This window comes from Micropterus salmoides, unplaced genomic scaffold, assembly GCF_014851395.1.
Source record: "Micropterus salmoides isolate LMB-PRFRI ecotype aquatic unplaced genomic scaffold, ASM1485139v1 Ms_hic_scaffold_22, whole genome shotgun sequence".
Lineage (NCBI taxonomy): Eukaryota > Metazoa > Chordata > Actinopteri > Centrarchiformes > Centrarchidae > Micropterus > Micropterus salmoides.
Window position 1 is genome coordinate 9,056,916 of NW_024041373.1, and position 18,988 is coordinate 9,075,903.

Below are 18,988 nucleotides of genomic sequence, written 5' to 3' on the forward strand. Positions count from 1 at the left end.
GACTGTCGTAGAGTAAGTCCAGATCCTCCTCCACCTCCTGAGTCTGGTCGACTGGGTCAGAGTCCAGGACCTTTCCGCACAGGAGAGACACATGATTAACACCTCAGTACTAACTGAGATTAAATAACTGTAAGGAATGACTGGTGCTGTGCATTAGCTAATCACTTTCACAACTTAGCTAATGGAGCTCAAAGAATGAACAAAAACACTGAAGGTTATAAAATGAGGAAATCTATGCTATAAATACATCCCTGCCTTGGTCCTAAGCAGGCCAATTAAAAGGTAAGTGAGTGCTAGAGAAGAGCTAAGGTGCTGAGCCTTGATCTGCCAGCTGCACAGTGGGTATGTATATCATAGGAGCTGCACACAGGCAGGCTTGTGGACTAATCAGGTGATTAATGCCACTCCATAAGTGCAGAAGCTGGCGGGGAGCAGATAAACACAGTCTGTCCCCTCTCCTCCTCCTGGCTATGTATTTATAGAGCTGTAGCCCTGCATACTGCCCAGCCTCAAGGAAGGGATTAGAGACAGGGAACTTGATAAAAAGATCATCGAGCCACCTGGAGCCTCCAGTACCATCCAGCAAAACTCAAGATGGCCAAGAGGCTCTTGTATTCATCACTGGGTTAAATCACCCACACAAGTCTATATGGTCCCAGTGTTTACAGTTACATATACTGTATACCTAAAGGGATGAGTAAAAAGGTCGGAAAACCAACATATTTAACATTAGAAGCTCATTTTTTATACATTCAATCTACAGACGGTCATCACACAGAAGAAGAAAGAGAAGAAACGAGGTGATCTCAATTACTCCTATAGTTTTCACAGTTCAATGGAGATTATTATCATTATAATGGACAAACACAGATTATGTACTAATGGACAAACACAGATTATGTACTAATGGACATGTAGGGGTGGTTGCACACAAATGGTCGCCGTCCTGCTGATGACGTGATTGCAAGCTATTATGTAGAATTCACAGAAACATTTATTCAAAAAGGACAGGAATGTAAGCCGACATCAATCATTAAGATTAAGTGGTAGAGAATAAGATTGTTAATGGATTCTGCATACGAATCGCTGCTAATGGCGATGTATGAATCATACACCCATGAAAACAGAGGTAATGCAGCCTAGCACCATAATGATGGTTGTACCTCTGTTGTGGCAGTGATTTCTTTACAGGTTGTTCTCCTCCAGTCAGGAGAGCATTAGCAGTGATGGAGCAAAATGCTGTTTAGACCGTCAATACTGAGATTGTTTTCTCCTGTCCTCAGGGCAATTTAATAACTCATATGTTTAATAACTGACTTACTAAAGATTCCTAACAGAAGGACTGAGGAATTTTCAGGCGTGTGCACTGAGAAGGATGCTGTACCCCACTAACATTCCCCACAGCGTTTGCTCCTGTCTGTCAATTAAAAAAAAGTCAATTATTCTTTTCGCACTCACCTCATCTGTTACCTTGAACCTCTTCAGCAAGGCAACAAACTTCTGCTTAAAGTTAGGTTGCTGTAACAGGAAAAAAAACAACATGCAATTATGAGAAGAAACCTCTGAAAAGGAAATAACTGTCACAATTAAATATGCATGACTGCTGGGCTCGGGCTTATCAGTTCTACCAGTAACTGTCCACTGGATTACTCATTCACAGCCACAGTATGTAAAGGCCATTAGAATCAGCCCAGTGAACCCACAGTGTTCATTTACATGCTCATCCACGTCCTAATGGCTTGAACACATGGAACACAGTGTGTGCTTTCCCTTAAAAGCTTGTACAATGGCAAACACAGATCTTGAGTTAGGCTATTCTCAAAGTCAATGATTGGCAAGCAAAAAAGAAGGCAACTAACCCTGGTCATGGAGGTGGTCCGGATCATTTTCCTCCGGGGTTTCTTGGGCTTCCTGACCTCATCATCTTCATCATAAAGATCCTAATATACAGAGAGGATGGGTGAAATATCTGAAATCGCAATATCAAGTGAGATATAAGTGCCCCTACATTTTTACCTGCATACATTTAAGCTAAATGTAGAAAATGCATTATTATAATAACACAATATTCTGAAAGGACAACTGCTTCTGTCAAAATCTGCTGAATCTCTTCTTGTATAACATTACTAGTATATGTAACTACTTATTTAATGAATTTATTGTATGTATTTTATTTCACTAAATGTTGCAGATTTGTTGGCGCCTAAGCATATTCTTGCACTGACCTGGCCATGAACTGCGTCATCGCTGGCTTCCTGCTCTGACGAGTAGCTGTCATCGTCCTCCTCAGAATAGTTATCCATGTCTGGGGAGCGGTCTGAGGTAGGCAAGCACAGAAACACACACAGAAAAACATCAAAATACAGAGATACATGTCTAGCATTATATTAGGTGGCAGTACATCTGTACAGCTTCACATTTGCAAGTTTCCCAACAGACATGTCTTTTCAAAACTTGGACTGAGAGGAGGTGACCTGAAAAGAGGTGAGCAGAATGCTGTTCACTAGTTCACTGCCTTATTACTGATGAAACTGCTGAAATTTTGTTTTGGCATAAAGAATTCCTATAATTCCTCGAAGTGATATCCAACCCTCCTAAACTCAATGTGAAATCCACAAGTTAAAAAAATCTTACACTGCGACTATTATAATGAAAATGATGCTTTCAGTATAGTTTGTACTTTCACAAATATCAGACTGAGCCCAAACACAATTTTTCATTTTGTGTGGATAGACTTGTTCAACTTCCTGTCCAATTCTAGAATTCATCAGTATTGAATTTTTTTGACTACTTGACAAGAATAATGTAATGAATGCAGAAACATTTTCTGTGCGCGTAATTAAATGCTAAATTTGCTTGCTGAAATGTAATGAAACTCTTATTATATGCAGATCAGATTGCAGAGCTCCTTTTGTGATGCATGTCTCACATTCTGATTAAGTTTTAATGACATTTTGGTTGAAACATTTTTTACTATCGTTCTTTTGTTTAATAGCAGATTTTATTGCTTTGAACAGCCACATTCTTTAAGAGGCAGATTTTACTGCGTGTTTGACGGCTGAGGACAGATCAGGTGATTTTTCTTTTTCTTAACAGCAAATTCAGACTTCACTTTGCCTGTGAAACATCCTGTTCTACGTTCTTAGATGGGATGGATGTTATTAAGGATCACTGCAGAGAGGGGGAAAGATAAACATCTTTCCTTCCCTCAGTGTGACACTAGTTTAATACTTGGTGCATGAGCTCATCTGTTATGTTTGTGTGGTCTCCTTAATAACATCCAGAACAGCGAGGGATCCGCATAGCAGATGAAGGCTCGGAGTCCAAGCAGGGTCCAACATTTCTCCTCGTCCAGAATTAGAACAGTGTAAGCTAATAGCTTGTAAATCTGTTCAACTCTTAAATCAACATTACAACCATAGCTGAAGAGAATAACATATCCTTGGCCATAGGTTGGCTTGGGATTAATAGAGTTTATTCTGTCCTCGAGTTCAGAAATAAGAGCCATGTGGAAGGAGGGCTGGCTGGAGGGTGAAGGCTGAAATTACAGACAGGATCTGGCCGGGCAGCATGGGTACAGGCCTGTCTAACAGACCCACGTAGGGGGACAGGAGATGGTTGTGCCCACCTGAGGTTTTGGTCTTGCGGCCAGCCTGGCCGCTACCATCCTCGTGGTCGATGGGCTGGCTGGACAGAGAGTACACGCTGATCTCCGCCACGCGCACTGGCGCCTCTTTCACGTTGCTATGGAGACCCAGAATCTGTCCTCCGTCTGTCGGGTGTTGCATCACCTGGACATAGGAAGATTAACCACTTATTTTAAGAATCCGCTCAAATACAAAATGGGCTTCAAACCAATCTATACAACATGCTTTAGTTTCATTTGATCCCTCCCCTGCAATGTTCCTGATAATTTTATCTTTTCTTGAATAAATCCAACTCAAAACTTGATATATGGATTTCATCTGGATAAACATCACGTCCCCTTTAGCTGAGATGCTGAGATTTTACACTTCTTTATTCTCACAAAGATTTACTGACTGATCACAAGCTGACAGCAATGCTTTCTCTACATAAATCTCCATTAACACAATGCTGCTTTTCCACTGTGAATGTCCAAATAAGCTGAACCAATTTGCTCGTATCATCCAGTTAAACATTATGATACAAATTGCATAAACTGTTTTGAATAAGATGAGAAGGGATGAGCTTTCATTCTAAGCTCTATCTAGGGGGTACTTTCAATATTTCACTTGATGAATTGCTGCACAGGGAGTAGGGCTCATTTTGCTCAAACACTGGCAGGGGTGCACTTGAATGCTGCATGCAAAGTCCAATAAGTGACTCCCTCCAACATAATGCCCCCATATATTCAGAATGAGGGCACGAGAGACTTTACTCTACAGCAGATGACAACATAATTACCTCACAGGATCCAATAATGGCCAATCTAGCTTTATTCATAGAAGTCTGTGGGTTGTTTCACCGTGCAAGCACCAAAACAACACCGCAGTTGAGTGGTATTTTAAAATGTAATCAGGCGTTAGTCTCGTTTTCAGATAAAGTCAATTCCTGTCCTGGGGCTACTGCCTGAAAGTAACTTTGAGCATGAATGGGCGCATCAGCTGCTGTAATCAGAATTGGAGAAACGTTGTGTGTGTTTCTCCATGCCAAATCAGTGTGATACTCAATATCTACGTCTCAGTCTCAGTCTAATTATGTCCTGAGCAAGGCATTTTAATTGATCTGTATCTGCTTTATAAAGCCCAAATTGTCACTTGTTTACTGTAATCCAGCCAGCAATTTCAATGCATCTTTGCCGAGTGGCCAAATATACATATAGTCTGACATAACTACAAAGTCCCCACTGCCATGGACCAGCATGGCCAAATGCACTGTTTTCAGAAAAGTGCATATGAAGCCAACTCCAGATGGCCCATAATCTCACACAACAGTATGTGTGATGAGCATGAATCATCTGAAATCATGTGTAACACAGGAGGCCCTCTCTCTGGCAACCAAGACATGGTACACAGACACTAATAGCCATGTCAATCACTGTCAGAGAAGAGCAATCACAAGCTCAGAGCCAGATGACATGTTTCTCAAGAGAAATTAAACAGCTGACAATGAAACACGAAATGAAACGTCTGAAAGCAATGCACCAGTTGAGACACCACGCCGTACCTCGGCCATATTGATAACTCCCACAGCTAAAGTCTTGTAGCCCAGGATGGTTCGATTCTTGTAGCGTTTCCTCCTCTGCAGCATTATATGCAGTCTGTTGGCATCCCTCTTCAGAAAATGGGGGTACTGAAAATAACAACAACAAAGTCAGATAAACAATGCAGACCACATTATATATTCATCAGCCTTTAGATGAAACCTCACATGCAGACTCATTTCAACACTTTGTTTTTGTTACTCCTTCTATGGTGACCTGCTATGAGCAACAACAGAAAACAAACCATACAACTGAAATAATAAAACAAGATTGCATGCATTCACTATCTGTTTATTTTCATCTTCAGTTCCTTCCTTCACTGATGAACTGATAATGTACAGATACCACATACACCTAGGGCTGGGCAGATGCGGCCAAAAATGTCAAATCATTATTTCTTTAAAGTTTAAAGGCTGAGTTTTGCTCCTGGCTGAAAGTTGAAGAAACCAGATGGTTAGGCTAATTGTGGTTTAAAACTTTTCTTTATGATCAGAACAAACACTTGATGCCAAACAGTGGCTCACGCAACATGTGAGGTACAACATTCAAAACGATTGATAAAATTTTTTTCAACAAATATGCAGAGTAAAATAAAGTAAAATATTTTTTCAGTCCCTATTCTTCAACAAAATAAAAATCTTAATAGAAAAATTAAGTGCTAATTTGTTTGTGATTCATATGAATAAAATCAAACATTAATTGAACATTTGTTATATTGTGAAAATTATATTGTCTGTGAAGGTTCTCAGTCGTCCAGGTAACGGTTTTCCAAAGAAGGTTAAAATCAAGGGCAACTGGACTTGGTTGATTATCAATCTTCAATCAAGTCCAGTTGCCCTTGATGTTAACCTTCTTTGGAGAAAATTATATTGCGATCATTACTGTGGTGGTGGGTGATACAGTGGATAAGACACATGTCTTTGGCGTGAGGAACTGGGTACAATTCCCACTGTGACACATCCACAAATGTGTCCCTGAGCAGGACACTGAACCCCTCATTGCCCCAGAGGCGTGTGACCTCTGACATATATAGCAATTGTAAGTCAGTTTAGATAAAAGCGTCAGCTAAATGTAATGTAATGTTTTATTTTTTCAAGTTCATGTAAAAATAACAGTCTCACTGTACTAAGATGCCAGCAATGAATCAACATAACAGGTGTTACATTTTGCATTCTGTAGTCGGTCTGCTGCACCGTTGCTGAACTGTTGGTGAACCTTCATCAAAACTTTGCACCTCACCCTCAGAACTAAATTTCTCTTTGAGACTCAGTATTTCATCCTCACATGTTTCCTCTGGAGTTACATTGTCTCCACCTGCCAGAACATGATCATCATTCTTGGTCAATAATATTCACACAATAATATCTTGTAAGATCAAGCTTCACAAGTTGGTTGAACACCACTGCTGCAATGTTCATGTCCAATACTGCTCCACACTTTTTTTAGGCTTCACTCAAAAGCAGTGGGATTTTTGGCTGGGCAGTTTTGGTTCCGCTTTTTGCAAAGCGTTTTTTCATCTTCAAACTTCATCTTCAAACTTCATGTCTGTTTTGTTAACTTGTCCTGGCTTATTTCACCTCTATAGCCATCTAGCTATTCTAGTCCGCAAATAGTCAGCATGCATGCAGTGTCATTTTATTATTTCAAATCTGAAACATTCTGTCATAAAAATGTGCCGCTTTAGAGTAAAGGTTGTACTTGGAAAAACGTTGTTTTGAACAACAGAGACAACGGCACTTGCTGTCCCCCTACAACAAGAGTTAATGCCTCCTCTGACCACTAAATGGCATGATTTCATCTTCACAAAATTCTGTAAACACACATGTATAAATACACACGGATATTTTTAACTTAACACTTACACTAGGGAGTTCAGAAAGGGCAGCGGTGTGCGTAAAGGTTTCAACACAATCCTGCCTGTCAAGTAACTGCCATATCAGTGTGACAATTCACAGTATACTGCCAGAGTGCTTGCCTGTAGTGAGAATGTGAGCTCTAGATCTGTCTCCATCAGTCCACTGGGTGGGAGGACGTACTCATTTGATCTCAGAAGACGCTTGGAACCCTGGAATACAAAGTAAAGCAAAGTTTCATTGTAAGCACACTCAATAAATGTTACATATAAAAAAATTATACATCAAAGACTTACATGTTTGTTTTGGCAGCTAGCTTGAAATTGGAATAAATCTATTCTGGTATGACAATGACAAAATTGTAAGATTTGAGGGTGCAAACTCAAACTCTTGTGTGTTGTTTTTTAAAGACAATCTATCCATACAACAGTGACTGAGTGTGCAAGCCTTATTCGAGTACCAGCCTGCTTCATATTCACACATTTATGCAGTATCACACCTTGAGCCAGCCTAGTACAAACAGTCCTCCATTCCTTTGCTGCTTTTTAGAGAACAGCGTTACTAGAAAAAATGAAAGCGAGGTGAGATGCCCTGCTTAGTGACATATCAAGGGCGAGAGAGAGTTTTCCTTACACCGGGTTTCAAAACTGACTAACTAACTGATATAGATTCAAACCAGCAACAGCCTAATCACAAGCTTTAAACTCTAAGCCTCAGCTACCCTCGGCATCTTTTTGGAACAACTTGTACTGTTTGGTACAGGTGGAACTTTGACTGTAACCTGAAAAAAGTTTATATATTTAGAGACATTTATAGCTGCTACTAGGTTGTTTGTTGTTGCCATGGACCTCTATTAGAAATTAACAGCCACTGTTTCAAGCTGCTAATCAAAACTAAATTTAGTTTTATTATCTAATGCATACTATTCTGGTTGAGAAAGACTTATGACCTAAGCTAATTCTGGCAGCTGGCACTAACAGCACAGGGATTTAAATGCCACAGGTTGTGGAGTCTCTTCCAAATGTAAGGACACCAGGCCACAGTGTATCCTCAAAGGGACCTGTCTCAGCTCTAGCATGTTTCTCTTATGAGCCCCAAAGTCCATCACGTGCCTCATCAAGTTACAGTTTCATTCTTCAACCAAGCATCTTATTCTGCCTCTTATTATCTTGAAACGGGGAATCAAAGAGTGAACGTGAGAACAGAAAACAGCTTGTCAACTCTCGGGTTTCAGGATTCAGTGTCAAGCTGTGAGTGCTGAATACAGGCATCTGTTGTGTAATATATTTGGCAAGGCATCGACTGCTGTAAAAATTTCGTAAGTCCCCAGAGCTTAGGTCAGGTATCTGCTAAACTTGCCAGTAGAATTAAGCAACACTTGATGAGCAGCATGGGGCGGTAAGGATATCCTTTATCTGGCCTAATACCCTGGGGAGAAACTCTTTAATAGTCCGATGCAGTGGGTACGACATTGGATCCTAATGTCATCACAGCTGCTAAATCATGTAACAGATACCAAATTAAATGGCTGGGTGTGTGCTGAGGAATCATCACGTGATATTAGAGGGTGTTAGCTTTAATCAAAAATGCAGCGATGCTTCTGTAGCTGCAACACTTCCATGATTACTTAACTTATTGCATAGCATCTAAATGACTATGCATTCATATCAGCAAACAAAAGGGGAGTATATTTTTACTCCATTAACAGTTTTTCCAGTCTAATCACACCTGCCAACTCAGAGTGAATAGATGATCGAGAGGGCAGGCTGAGGAAAATCCACAAAAACTCAGTCAGGAAAACAAGGCCAACAAATGTCCAAAGGCCTTGTGAGCCACAGACGGCAAGAGAACCGCAAGAGTCTGTCACAGCCAACCAAAATGGCATACAGTACATACCCCCATTTCAAGTAATCAACTCCCTCCAATCAACCTAGTAATCAACAGCAGACGAAGCGAAGAAAGCAGCAGAAGAAAACTGGAAACTTTAAATAGTAGGGTATGTGGTATGGGTCAAGGTATGAAGTAATTTGTCTATCTCTGTGTCATCCTTGTGATGGACTGGCTCCCTGTTCACAGCATTACCCTGAATTGCCTTGCACAGGTCAAGCAGTTTGGCATCTGATGTCTCAATGTCCGCCTCCACTTCCACTACCTCTTTTCCTAGTTCACTGTCCCTGGGTGAGCAGCAGAAAAAGGGTGCTCTAGCTCATGGCCACAGATGTTTGCTGTGCTAAACAATGCTATTTATATACTTAAGAAATGTAGTTATATTGGGTATTTTCTCATCCTTAAATGAGTATTATGCCACTATTTAACAAGAGATGTTTGCCTGATCTGTTTTTGTTATTTTAATGAATTATTCAGACATTTCTCATACAGTTCAACATCTTGCATTAAGTTCCAAGTCTACAAACTTGTTAAAATACAACCATGCAACACTCAGAGAATACATAACACTATGTTCAAGCCTACCCAACAAAGTAAAGGAATGTTTTAAAAGCAACCTGTACTGCAATGTCAATAGTTAATAGTCAACAAAGCTCTGAAGAAAAAAAGGGAACAAAGAATATTTAGCATAAAGCATTCAGTTGTAATAAGCATTTTTTTCTATCCAGCGTAATGGCTCAATGTGTTCCTGAGAAGGTCATGCTGACAGTACCTTTGACAGTAGCCACAGCCCTTGCTTTGCATATAAAGCAAAAAAGCAAAAAAGAGGGTAAATCTCTGTCCGGGTCTGATCTTGTCACTAACTTGAGCTACACAAAGAAGCTCTGTATGCATTCTTTTCTCATGCTTAGAAGCTGGTACAATGAATCAGGATACAAAAGCTGAGCACTCTCAAACTGCCTGACATGCATTAACAATACAGAGCCTTGGCAAGGAAAGCTTGTACTGAATGTCCTTTGCCCCCCCACCCCTCCTCCCCACCCTCTTTCCCCTGCTACAAGCTTCTCCACTGTCTTTCTGGGGCCAGATGGGGGGGGGGGGGGTGTTACAGCCCCTCTACTCTACCAAGCTCCACAAACCTGTGGGAAAAGAAGTTCAACTTTACTCTTCTTCTCAAGGTTACTTTTTTTTGGAAATGTTAAATTCTCAAAATTGGCTTCCCCTGTTTGGAGCAACGACAGGAAGTGATTTAGTTTTAGGACAGAGCTCAATTTGCAATTGTATTAAAGAGGTTTTAAAGGCATTTTGAGGCCTCTGCTTTAACCCAACACACACACACACACACACACACACACACACACACATAACTGGATCATATCTGAGTGTGCTGCAAATGGAAGTGCTTTGGACAGCGACTTGTGCTGAAATGAGGATTGCCTTTTCTATCATAATCCAGCTGACACCAATGTCTGGCTACAACCTCAGGCAACTGCACACAAAAGACACATCATGTGGTTCACATGTAGTAGCATACTGCACTGCAACCCAATGTACAGAAAATGTAGCAGCAGTTTGACTGAGGGAGCTACTTGAAGTGACCCAGCGGTCTCCAGGGTGATAGTCCGGGAACATACAGAGCCTCCTAGAGACTAAACTGCAATCTCATCATCCCTGCTGCTGTGGCTCTGGGAGGGCATCCAAATGGTTAGCCATTACAAGGGTTGTGCGTGCATGCAGGCCACTCAACCTGATGAGACCAAGAGAGAGAAAAGAGACGGCCACTGTATGCGGAACAGAGAACCGATGACATGCGGTAATGAGGCTTTGTCATTCACTGTCTGAAAACAAAACCCTCCTATTCCTCTGTCATCATCTCCAACTGTCTCTTTATCCTCACAACGTCTCTCTTCTCTCTTCTCTTTGCTGCTGGAAATTGCATTTAATGCTCCAGTTCCGGAGCTGTGGTGAACAGAGCTTCGCTCGGCTGTCCTTAGGGTGGCTCAGCAGAAATGGAGAGATTTCACGCTCCAGAGACAACGTAGCTCATGGATAAAGCCACACTTGGTTGCTTGCTTTCTCCTTCAGGATGACAGTAAAGGAGGTGACGATTTGTTTTGCTTTAAACAGAATACCCAGTACTGCATAAAATTATATTTCATAATGAGAGGGACAATATTGACAGTGGGATAGAAAAAAGGTCAATTACTGAGGCATGGAAGCAGAGAGTGGTAACATATATAGCCAAACTGTGTAACAGCTATATAAGTCGTAAAACATTAATTTCATGCCTTTTTATGATGAGTATTAATTACTGTCAAAGAAAAAACATTGAATGTATGATTCAAAGGTAGTCTAACCTCTATCCCACTAAACTAGAGTCAGAGGCTGCAGCCATGGCAGCTGCTGCTACTCCAGTTGGTTAGTTTATCTGGTGTTACTTTTTTTTTCTCCATTATTATTTAGCTATTTAGCAAGTTATTTATGTGATATAACAAACTTATTTACAAATAAGTAAATATGTAAATACAAATGCTGGAGCTTCAGCATTGATTTATTCAACTGATTTTAATTACAGGAAATAGGCAAAGGTGGGTCAACTGGCTGTAACGAAGGCTATATCACCAACTAGCCTTAACACGATAGAGTGCAGTCACTGTAGTTTTTTTTTGCAGTTTGTCTTTGTTTTTTTAGTTGTTTTTTTCCTGCAGAAATGACACTTTCTATGGTACAATCACTTCTACAGGAAGGTGAGATGTTGGCTTTTGGCTTTGTAAGGTAGAATGGTGATAATTGCCCTTGCAGACGTTCTTACTATTTCATGTTTTATTCACTTATACAGTTGCCCAACATTCCTGCATATCATAATCTACTGTTGTGATTACTCATATTCACTGTCCTTGTGTTGATAAATCAAACATGCTGTGTAAAGGCTACATACTAGATTTTTTCAGATGGATAATAAGAAAGCTTGCTCAGACTTCTGTTGAAGAGGAGCCCAGTCTTTCAGGTTCAGGTAATAGATTAAGTTGGCTCCCCCCTCTCTTCTCACTTTTAGGCGAGTCTAATTCTCAAATTCTCTCGTGTGTGGATTTTCTGGGCAACTGCAGTGAAGAACGTTTGAATGTCTTTTTCCTCTAAGAATTATTACCACATGGCCACCTTGATGCAGTGCGCTCTTGTGTGTCTGTGTACACTTGAGGTGTACTCGCTGGCCCTAGTTCTCTCTCAGGATCAACTGTTTAAGAAGCAGTGGACCATCATCTTTACAACCACTACTAGGCTTACCGCTGAGTGTGTGTTTTTAAACTGTGAGGCCCGTCTGCAGACTAAAGGCAGGGTTCAAGCACTGTGCCTCTACAGATGAGTCAAGTTTATGATGTTGACAGCCATTTTAAATCACTAGGGGTGTAGGTTTCCACGATTATGATCAAATTGAAAAATTCAATATGGTTTAATATCAATTACACAATACTGAAATATAAAGGAAGCACAGCTGCAGTTTTGCCTTTGTCTCCCATACAAGTACATACACACAAAAATACACAGACAAAGACACTGATGGGGCTACACAAGTTAAAACAACCCATCCGACTCTCTGCCAACAATATGTCAGTCAAACGAGGGAGATTTGTTATCCCACCTTTCTAAAAAACTCACTCTGTGTTCTAGGAATACTTCCAAAGTATTCCAAAGGGTAATGAAAGAATGGGAACGTTTTTCTCCAATAAATGGCCAGTTTTTCTAAGACGATGTGCTTTTGAATTTGGCATTTACACCATAGGTGATATGACTCACATACAAAATGTGTAAGATACATTTTGAATAACAATCCTGAGATTAGGCAACACGTGTTAGGACTACACACCCGTGGTCACAAGAATGCATTAGCAACCAATGTAAGATGCGCAGTCCGTCTTACGGTGCTAATGCTCCTGCTTAAAGTGGTAATGCTGGTCTACCATTTAAAGCACCTGAGTAGATGTGACTCACCAGGGCTTCCTGTGCAGCTAAAGAGGTTTTTATCAATCGCCAGGATTAGAAGCATGTCTTGTCATTGCCTAGGCTTTGTGATCTTGTTCAACAGAGCACAGCCACGGCAAAGAATAGAGAAACAGTGAGCCGCAGAGTCCAGAACATGGTACACGGCTATCAAATGTTTTGCAATTTAGCCTGTTAATCTCGCATGAAGGAGATTAACCCACCCACCTGTATTTTGACAGCTATAGACAGGGAGTTCAGCTCTTTATCCAGTTCTTTGAGGACGACCAGCTTTTTCAGTGTGAGGCTGCAGAGTCTGTGGAGAAGAGACAGAACGGGAGAAAAAAAGAAACAGATTAGTGATATGACTAACACAGTGTGAGCACACCTTCATGACACGCTGTAGCATCTGGGGTTGAAAAGCATGGTTGACAAAGCAGCACTCCCTGCTGTCACATTTTATATATTTTCTACTTGAGTCTTTATTCGTTCTTTTGTCTGCAGAGATCATACACAGGCAATGTCTAGTAATCATCACTGACTGCTAAGAAAGTGAATGATCAATCGAGAGAACTCAATAATCAAACCCTAAGCTATTCAGCTTGGTACCCCTGGTCGTCAAGGAAAAATCTACGACTTGTTGAGAATGGGTGATGCACCACACTGCTACTAAATCAGGATTCATATTGTCAGTTTTATGAGCAAATTTATGGAAGGTGACATGGCACAGATGCTTTGATAAGCCATAGTGCTTTAAAATGTCTTCAGTCAGCCCTGTTTCAGCATGCTGTTACACAGTAAACAGTTGAATACAGTGGCTTACGTGACTCACTGCCAAGTGTTAATTAGCAAAACAAACAAGTAAGAAACATACATACAAATGCCTCTAAAGAAGTTAAAATGCATTTTGAATGGCACACTGAGCTTTTTAATAGTAGAGAGCTGTCACACTGGGATCCAGAATGGGTGAGGAAAAAAGAATGAATGTGATGAATAAATCAAAACCGGGCAATATAAAAGGCTAAGACCAGACACAAGCTCAATCCCATTTTCTTTCACAGGTCAGAAACAATTTGTGACCTCTAAAACCTCCCCTTCCACCCTGCCTCTACAGCAAGACACTGTGAAAAAGTCAACAACTCTCCAGCCAAGTTCGCTAAAACTTCCTCCTGACCCACTTTTCCCACCAGTCCCGCTGCATTAAACTGTGATCAGTCAAAGCCAGAGTCAAAGCAGGGGACGAAAGACAAAGCAAACAAATAGCTATCTAGTCGCCCACTTTCCTTGAGAGCCTCTCTGCAACACTCACTGACTTGATTCAGGCACTCCCTGCTAGGCAAGTATGATTCACAAGGACTCATCACGTTCAAGCACAGAGGAAATTGTGGTGTAGGGGGCGGGTTCACACCAGCCTTGTTTAGGCCGGTTGAACCGAACCCTGGAGCATTTGTCCCCTTGGCGCAGTTTGTTTGGGTCAGTGTTAACGCAGCACTCTGGTCTCGAGGGGGTGTCAAGTGAAGTGGTGCAGTTCATTTCTGGTTTGAACACCATTCACACGAACAGAAAGGGTATTATTGTATTTGTCATTTCATTTGTTAAAAATACAAAACACATTTTCTTTTCCTGATATGGTGTCGACTGGCAGGGGGACTAACCTGGACTCACAACGAAGTGAGATGGCCCAGTATGTTGATCCATACGAATAGGGGGACAAAAACCCTGAAGCAACATGTACCAGTTCATCATTGTTTGTCGCAGATAGCCACAGTTCCTCGTCTAGTTTATAAGTTTAGGTTATTTTGACCGTGCAGGCCATGTTACATTATCTCTCCCTTTTGTCCTGATGGTCAACTGATTGATCCAACCAATAAAATCAAACCAGTAGAGGGCTGTGCAGCTTATTGTGGAGATTAGGCAACACGTGTTAGTGGAGACTTTGTGCACTGTGGTGGAAGAAGTATTCAGATTTTTAGAAATATCACAATGCAAACACTCTTTTTCCACTGTTGACTGTATTTAAGTTATTTGCATTCTGACCATTTGTCAAGTCTTAAAAAAATCTAGGAAAAAAGGACAAACCTAAAATTCCAAATTGTGTAATGACTGCTTTGTAGTCATGTTTACAGTGCAAGGTTTCCAATGTTACAAATCTGACATTTCATTTTCTGAACACACCCTTCAATGTGCTTGTTTCGAGGTATTCTGAACAAATGAGCAAACCAGCAAGGGAAGCCGCTAACAAATGGTCAACCAGTCCTGTGTTCCATCCAATCACTTAATAACTTAACGCGTAGTAATTGGTCAGACATTACGTTACATCGCCGATATTCACTTTCAAGGCAGCAGCAGTCTTACTCATTGCTAAACAAACATTGATAATATGTTTGTTTATAGTGTTCATCAACAAAATTACAACACTGCATAGAGGGAAAGGAAGGAAGCTTGTTAGATCCCAAGAAGTTTATCCAAGCAGCCATCATAATATATTTATATATATTTATTTTAGAAGGGGAAGGTATAATTCCCCAACATTTCTACTGCAATCATTCGAGTATATATTGCCAATCCACTTGGCTGCATGTGTGTTAGTATATCAAATGCTAAATCTATTTGAGGCTGGAATAATTAAATGTTAAACTTTGTAGGTAGCCCATGGATCCAGCTTGCCTTATGGTGAGGATGAGTCACCAGTCAGCCACAGCTTTCTGTCAGGAGGGAGGGAGATGGAAAGCAGGGCTGATGGTTTAACAACATCTCTATCCCATCACAGCTCACTCTCTCTCTCTCTCTCTCTCTCTCTCTCTCAGTAGACTGGAATTCACATGTAATTAAAAAGGCTGCAGGCACTGAAGGGGTCACATAGGGAACCAGGGATTTTTTTTATTATTAGACAGAGGTGTTATCTCCACTACTGCCGGCCACTGTGTTGTGTTGCAAGTGAAACTCGCGGCCATCTGTTCTGGCCTGTTGCCAGTCTGTCCCTGTGCGCCTACCCAGTGCCAGTTCACTTTGCCACCCAATCAGTGACTACAGTGACAAACCAGGTGTCACACAAAAGCACTAATCATTGTACTAAAATAGCTGGCAGAGGCATTCACTGGGTCAAGGATAATTCAACTAGTTTTAGAAAGAACTGTGCACTTGTGATTATAGCGATATATTGGGGGGGGGGCACACATACAAGATCAAAATAGGGGCACATTAATCCTCAATTTGAGGCATGTCATTCCCACATTCCCAGAAGGAGGCTGAGGTGGGATCACAGCACATCTCTCTGTGCCAAATAGGACCAAAACACAAAAGTGTTATCAATCCATACAGAAGAAAGGGTGGGGTGGAGAATCTATACAGCAGTCTGCAGTTCAATATTTCTGTGAAAAAGTGTTGGAAGACAAAGATAACTGATACATTTTCTGTCTGCTTCCCAGATGATAAGAGCCCACGGGGGAAATCCCTCTTTCAGTTTCACTGCTTGCGCTGGTTAAGTAAACACATCGCCTGCCAAGCTCTTCTTGTTGGATGATCATTGTTATAGACTCAGTTTGTTGATCCTCACATACAATCCTGGTTATGGAGTCTTTTGCTAGTTTTGATCATACTTAGGAGTCAGGACACATCGATGAAGGTAGAGAAACTACCACCTCCAAAATGACTGTAAAGTTGAATCACTTCTTTAATAAAAACGGAACATTTTAACCCCTGTGAAAGTGGAATTTACTGCGGTCCTGTAATATTACAGTAGATATAGCTAATAAACTGATACTCAAGTGCAGAGTAAACTTCAGATCCCTGTACACACGATTAGAACATTATCTAAATTTGCTGGCTGCATCTGTCAAGCCTTTCTGATAAGATGTTTTAATACACACACACACGCACACACACACACACGATACTAGCATGCATGTAAACAGACTACTTCTGACTAGGGCTGCAACTGGCTGCAATTATTTTTGAGATTGCCCAATCATTTACTCTACCTATAAGTGTCACAAAAACAGTAAAAATTGTCTGTAACAATTTCCCAGAGTTCTAAGCGAGTTATCAACACATTGTTTTCCGTTTACAATATAAACCAGAGAAAAAAACAGCAAATTCTCACATTTGAGAAGCTGGAATGAGCAAAAGTTTCACATTTCAATTATCACAATAGTTGCAGATTCATTTTCTGATAATCGACCTATCATTTCATTATTAATAATGACTGTTCGAACCAAGCTGTCATTTTTAAACTGTCCTCGCTTCACTAAGCTCACTTTTAACCTTCAACATGGTGAGGGAAATAATAATTTTAAATAATGTAAAGTTCACATTGTGTCACAGGTAGGGGCCAAACCAACTCTAAGGCAATGCAGTAATCAGACTCATGTCCTACTGCAGGCTAATTACAGTAGACGTGCAAATGTTTTTCTAGATGACATTAGAGATGAAACGGTATAAAAATGTCATAAAACGATTACAGTGGCCGAAATGATCACAGTTACGAGTATTATCGTGGTATTGTTAAAATGTGCAGAGAATGTTCAAAATGTACTTATATGCACACACCTTTTACCAAGTTTTATATTGAAAACCACAAATTAGCAGAAGCACTGTCCACGTTTTGTTTGCATAAACATTAAATAGCATTGCCATTACGTTACATTAATCAGATGAAAATCATATCAAATGTGCATTAACATCAAATGCTATAAAGTTATAAAGTATTTATAATGACCCTATTACAACCAATTTGATGACTGCTGGATTTTAAATGAATAAAATATGTTGGTTGGGTGACTCAACCACATGGACAAATGAAGTATTTCCCCCATTCCAAAGTCCCCACACCATGTATTGAGTTAAGTGTTAACTTGCATTCACAATAAAGTAGTGGGTGGTGGTATGAAGATCCCTCGAAGTGTTGCCACCTTTGATCAAGTTTCCCTCAGCACTTTTATAAAAAAACAACTAAATCCTTAGTCCTAGTCTAATCTCTAGAGTGCTGTCACTGCCTTCCTCCATGTTTTCATTGACCTAAAACAAACCCATGTTGCATGTCCCGCCTGCATCTGGCAGACTGTTAACTTTTGGCTGAAGCTGGATTTGATTTCCGTTTGATGTTGGAAATATTACCGTGGTTTATCAAATAAATCTGTAACCGTTTCATCCCAACACGACAGCTTCCATTACTGACATGGACATATAAAACAGCACAAAGTAGTGTAATGTCATGTCAAAATGAACAGTTATTGACTGGTCAATAATGCTCAGTAGGTGCCAAAGGACTCCACAGCTAATAGGTTTAGCCTATATGGTATCACTCACAGCAACACGAGTAGTGCTGCTCCATCTAAGCCCATAAGTGGTCCAAGTCACTCACTGTACCGTCACTAACTGGTGACCTTTTCAGTCTCTAAAGTAAAGCAAGGCCATTAGATTTACAAGGATGTGCCGCTCTTTTAGATTATACAGACTACTCCAGTTACTTACCAATATTACCAATGCTTCTTTTTGTGTGAAGAAAAAATATTGGCCAAGCAACCACATCTAGAAAAGAACATAAATCTGCATTTCTAAGCTATATCATTGAACTGACAAACAGGAACAGCCCCTCAGCCATAGCTACTGTAGTCCACGTAGGAAAAAGCCATGGTAACATAATACCTGACCACCACTGCCTTATTATGGGCTAACCTAGGCACTACAAACAAGCAGATTAACAGCGAAACCCTAACGACAAAATCTAAATGAAATTACCAGGGCATTTAATTCACTCCTTTTTAGACAGGGGCAGGTGTGCAATGGCCGTACATTAGGGCCACCACAGTTAAGTTATTTTGCTTTGAACTTTAAACATGTCATCATTATTAGATGGAAAAGGAGCTCAGAGTTAAGAGGTTAATGATGGTCTGTCTGTGGCTACGCTCGAATCCTTTAACGTTTATCTGTCCTGGACAAACAAAATAACTTATCAGGCTGTACACTCAAACAGCCGTGGTCAAATATTTGGTTTCAGATAAGAAGCCTGTGATTGTGGGTTAAATGGCATGGTGTCTTATCTTAT

General features: G+C 40.6%; 1 protein-coding gene across 2 annotated transcripts in view; it reads right to left on the reverse strand.

Moving 5' to 3' along the window:
• Positions 1–18,988, reverse strand: part of zmp:0000000755 (phosphofurin acidic cluster sorting protein 2) — a 47,392-nt gene that overhangs the window by 14,096 nt on the left and 14,308 nt on the right. For both annotated transcript variants that reach the window (XM_038737136.1, XM_038737135.1), the window contains exons 2-9: positions 13,171–13,258; positions 7,200–7,289; positions 5,188–5,313; positions 3,629–3,791; positions 2,226–2,317; positions 1,860–1,940; positions 1,459–1,518; positions 1–70 (exon numbers count right to left, since the gene is read on the reverse strand). The exon at positions 1–70 is cut by the window's left edge and continues 82 nt beyond it. In XM_038737136.1, the coding sequence (XP_038593064.1) occupies positions 1–70; positions 1,459–1,518; positions 1,860–1,940; positions 2,226–2,317; positions 3,629–3,791; positions 5,188–5,313; positions 7,200–7,289; positions 13,171–13,258 (770 nt within the window). The remainder of the gene's footprint in view (positions 71–1,458; positions 1,519–1,859; positions 1,941–2,225; positions 2,318–3,628; positions 3,792–5,187; positions 5,314–7,199; positions 7,290–13,170; positions 13,259–18,988) is intronic.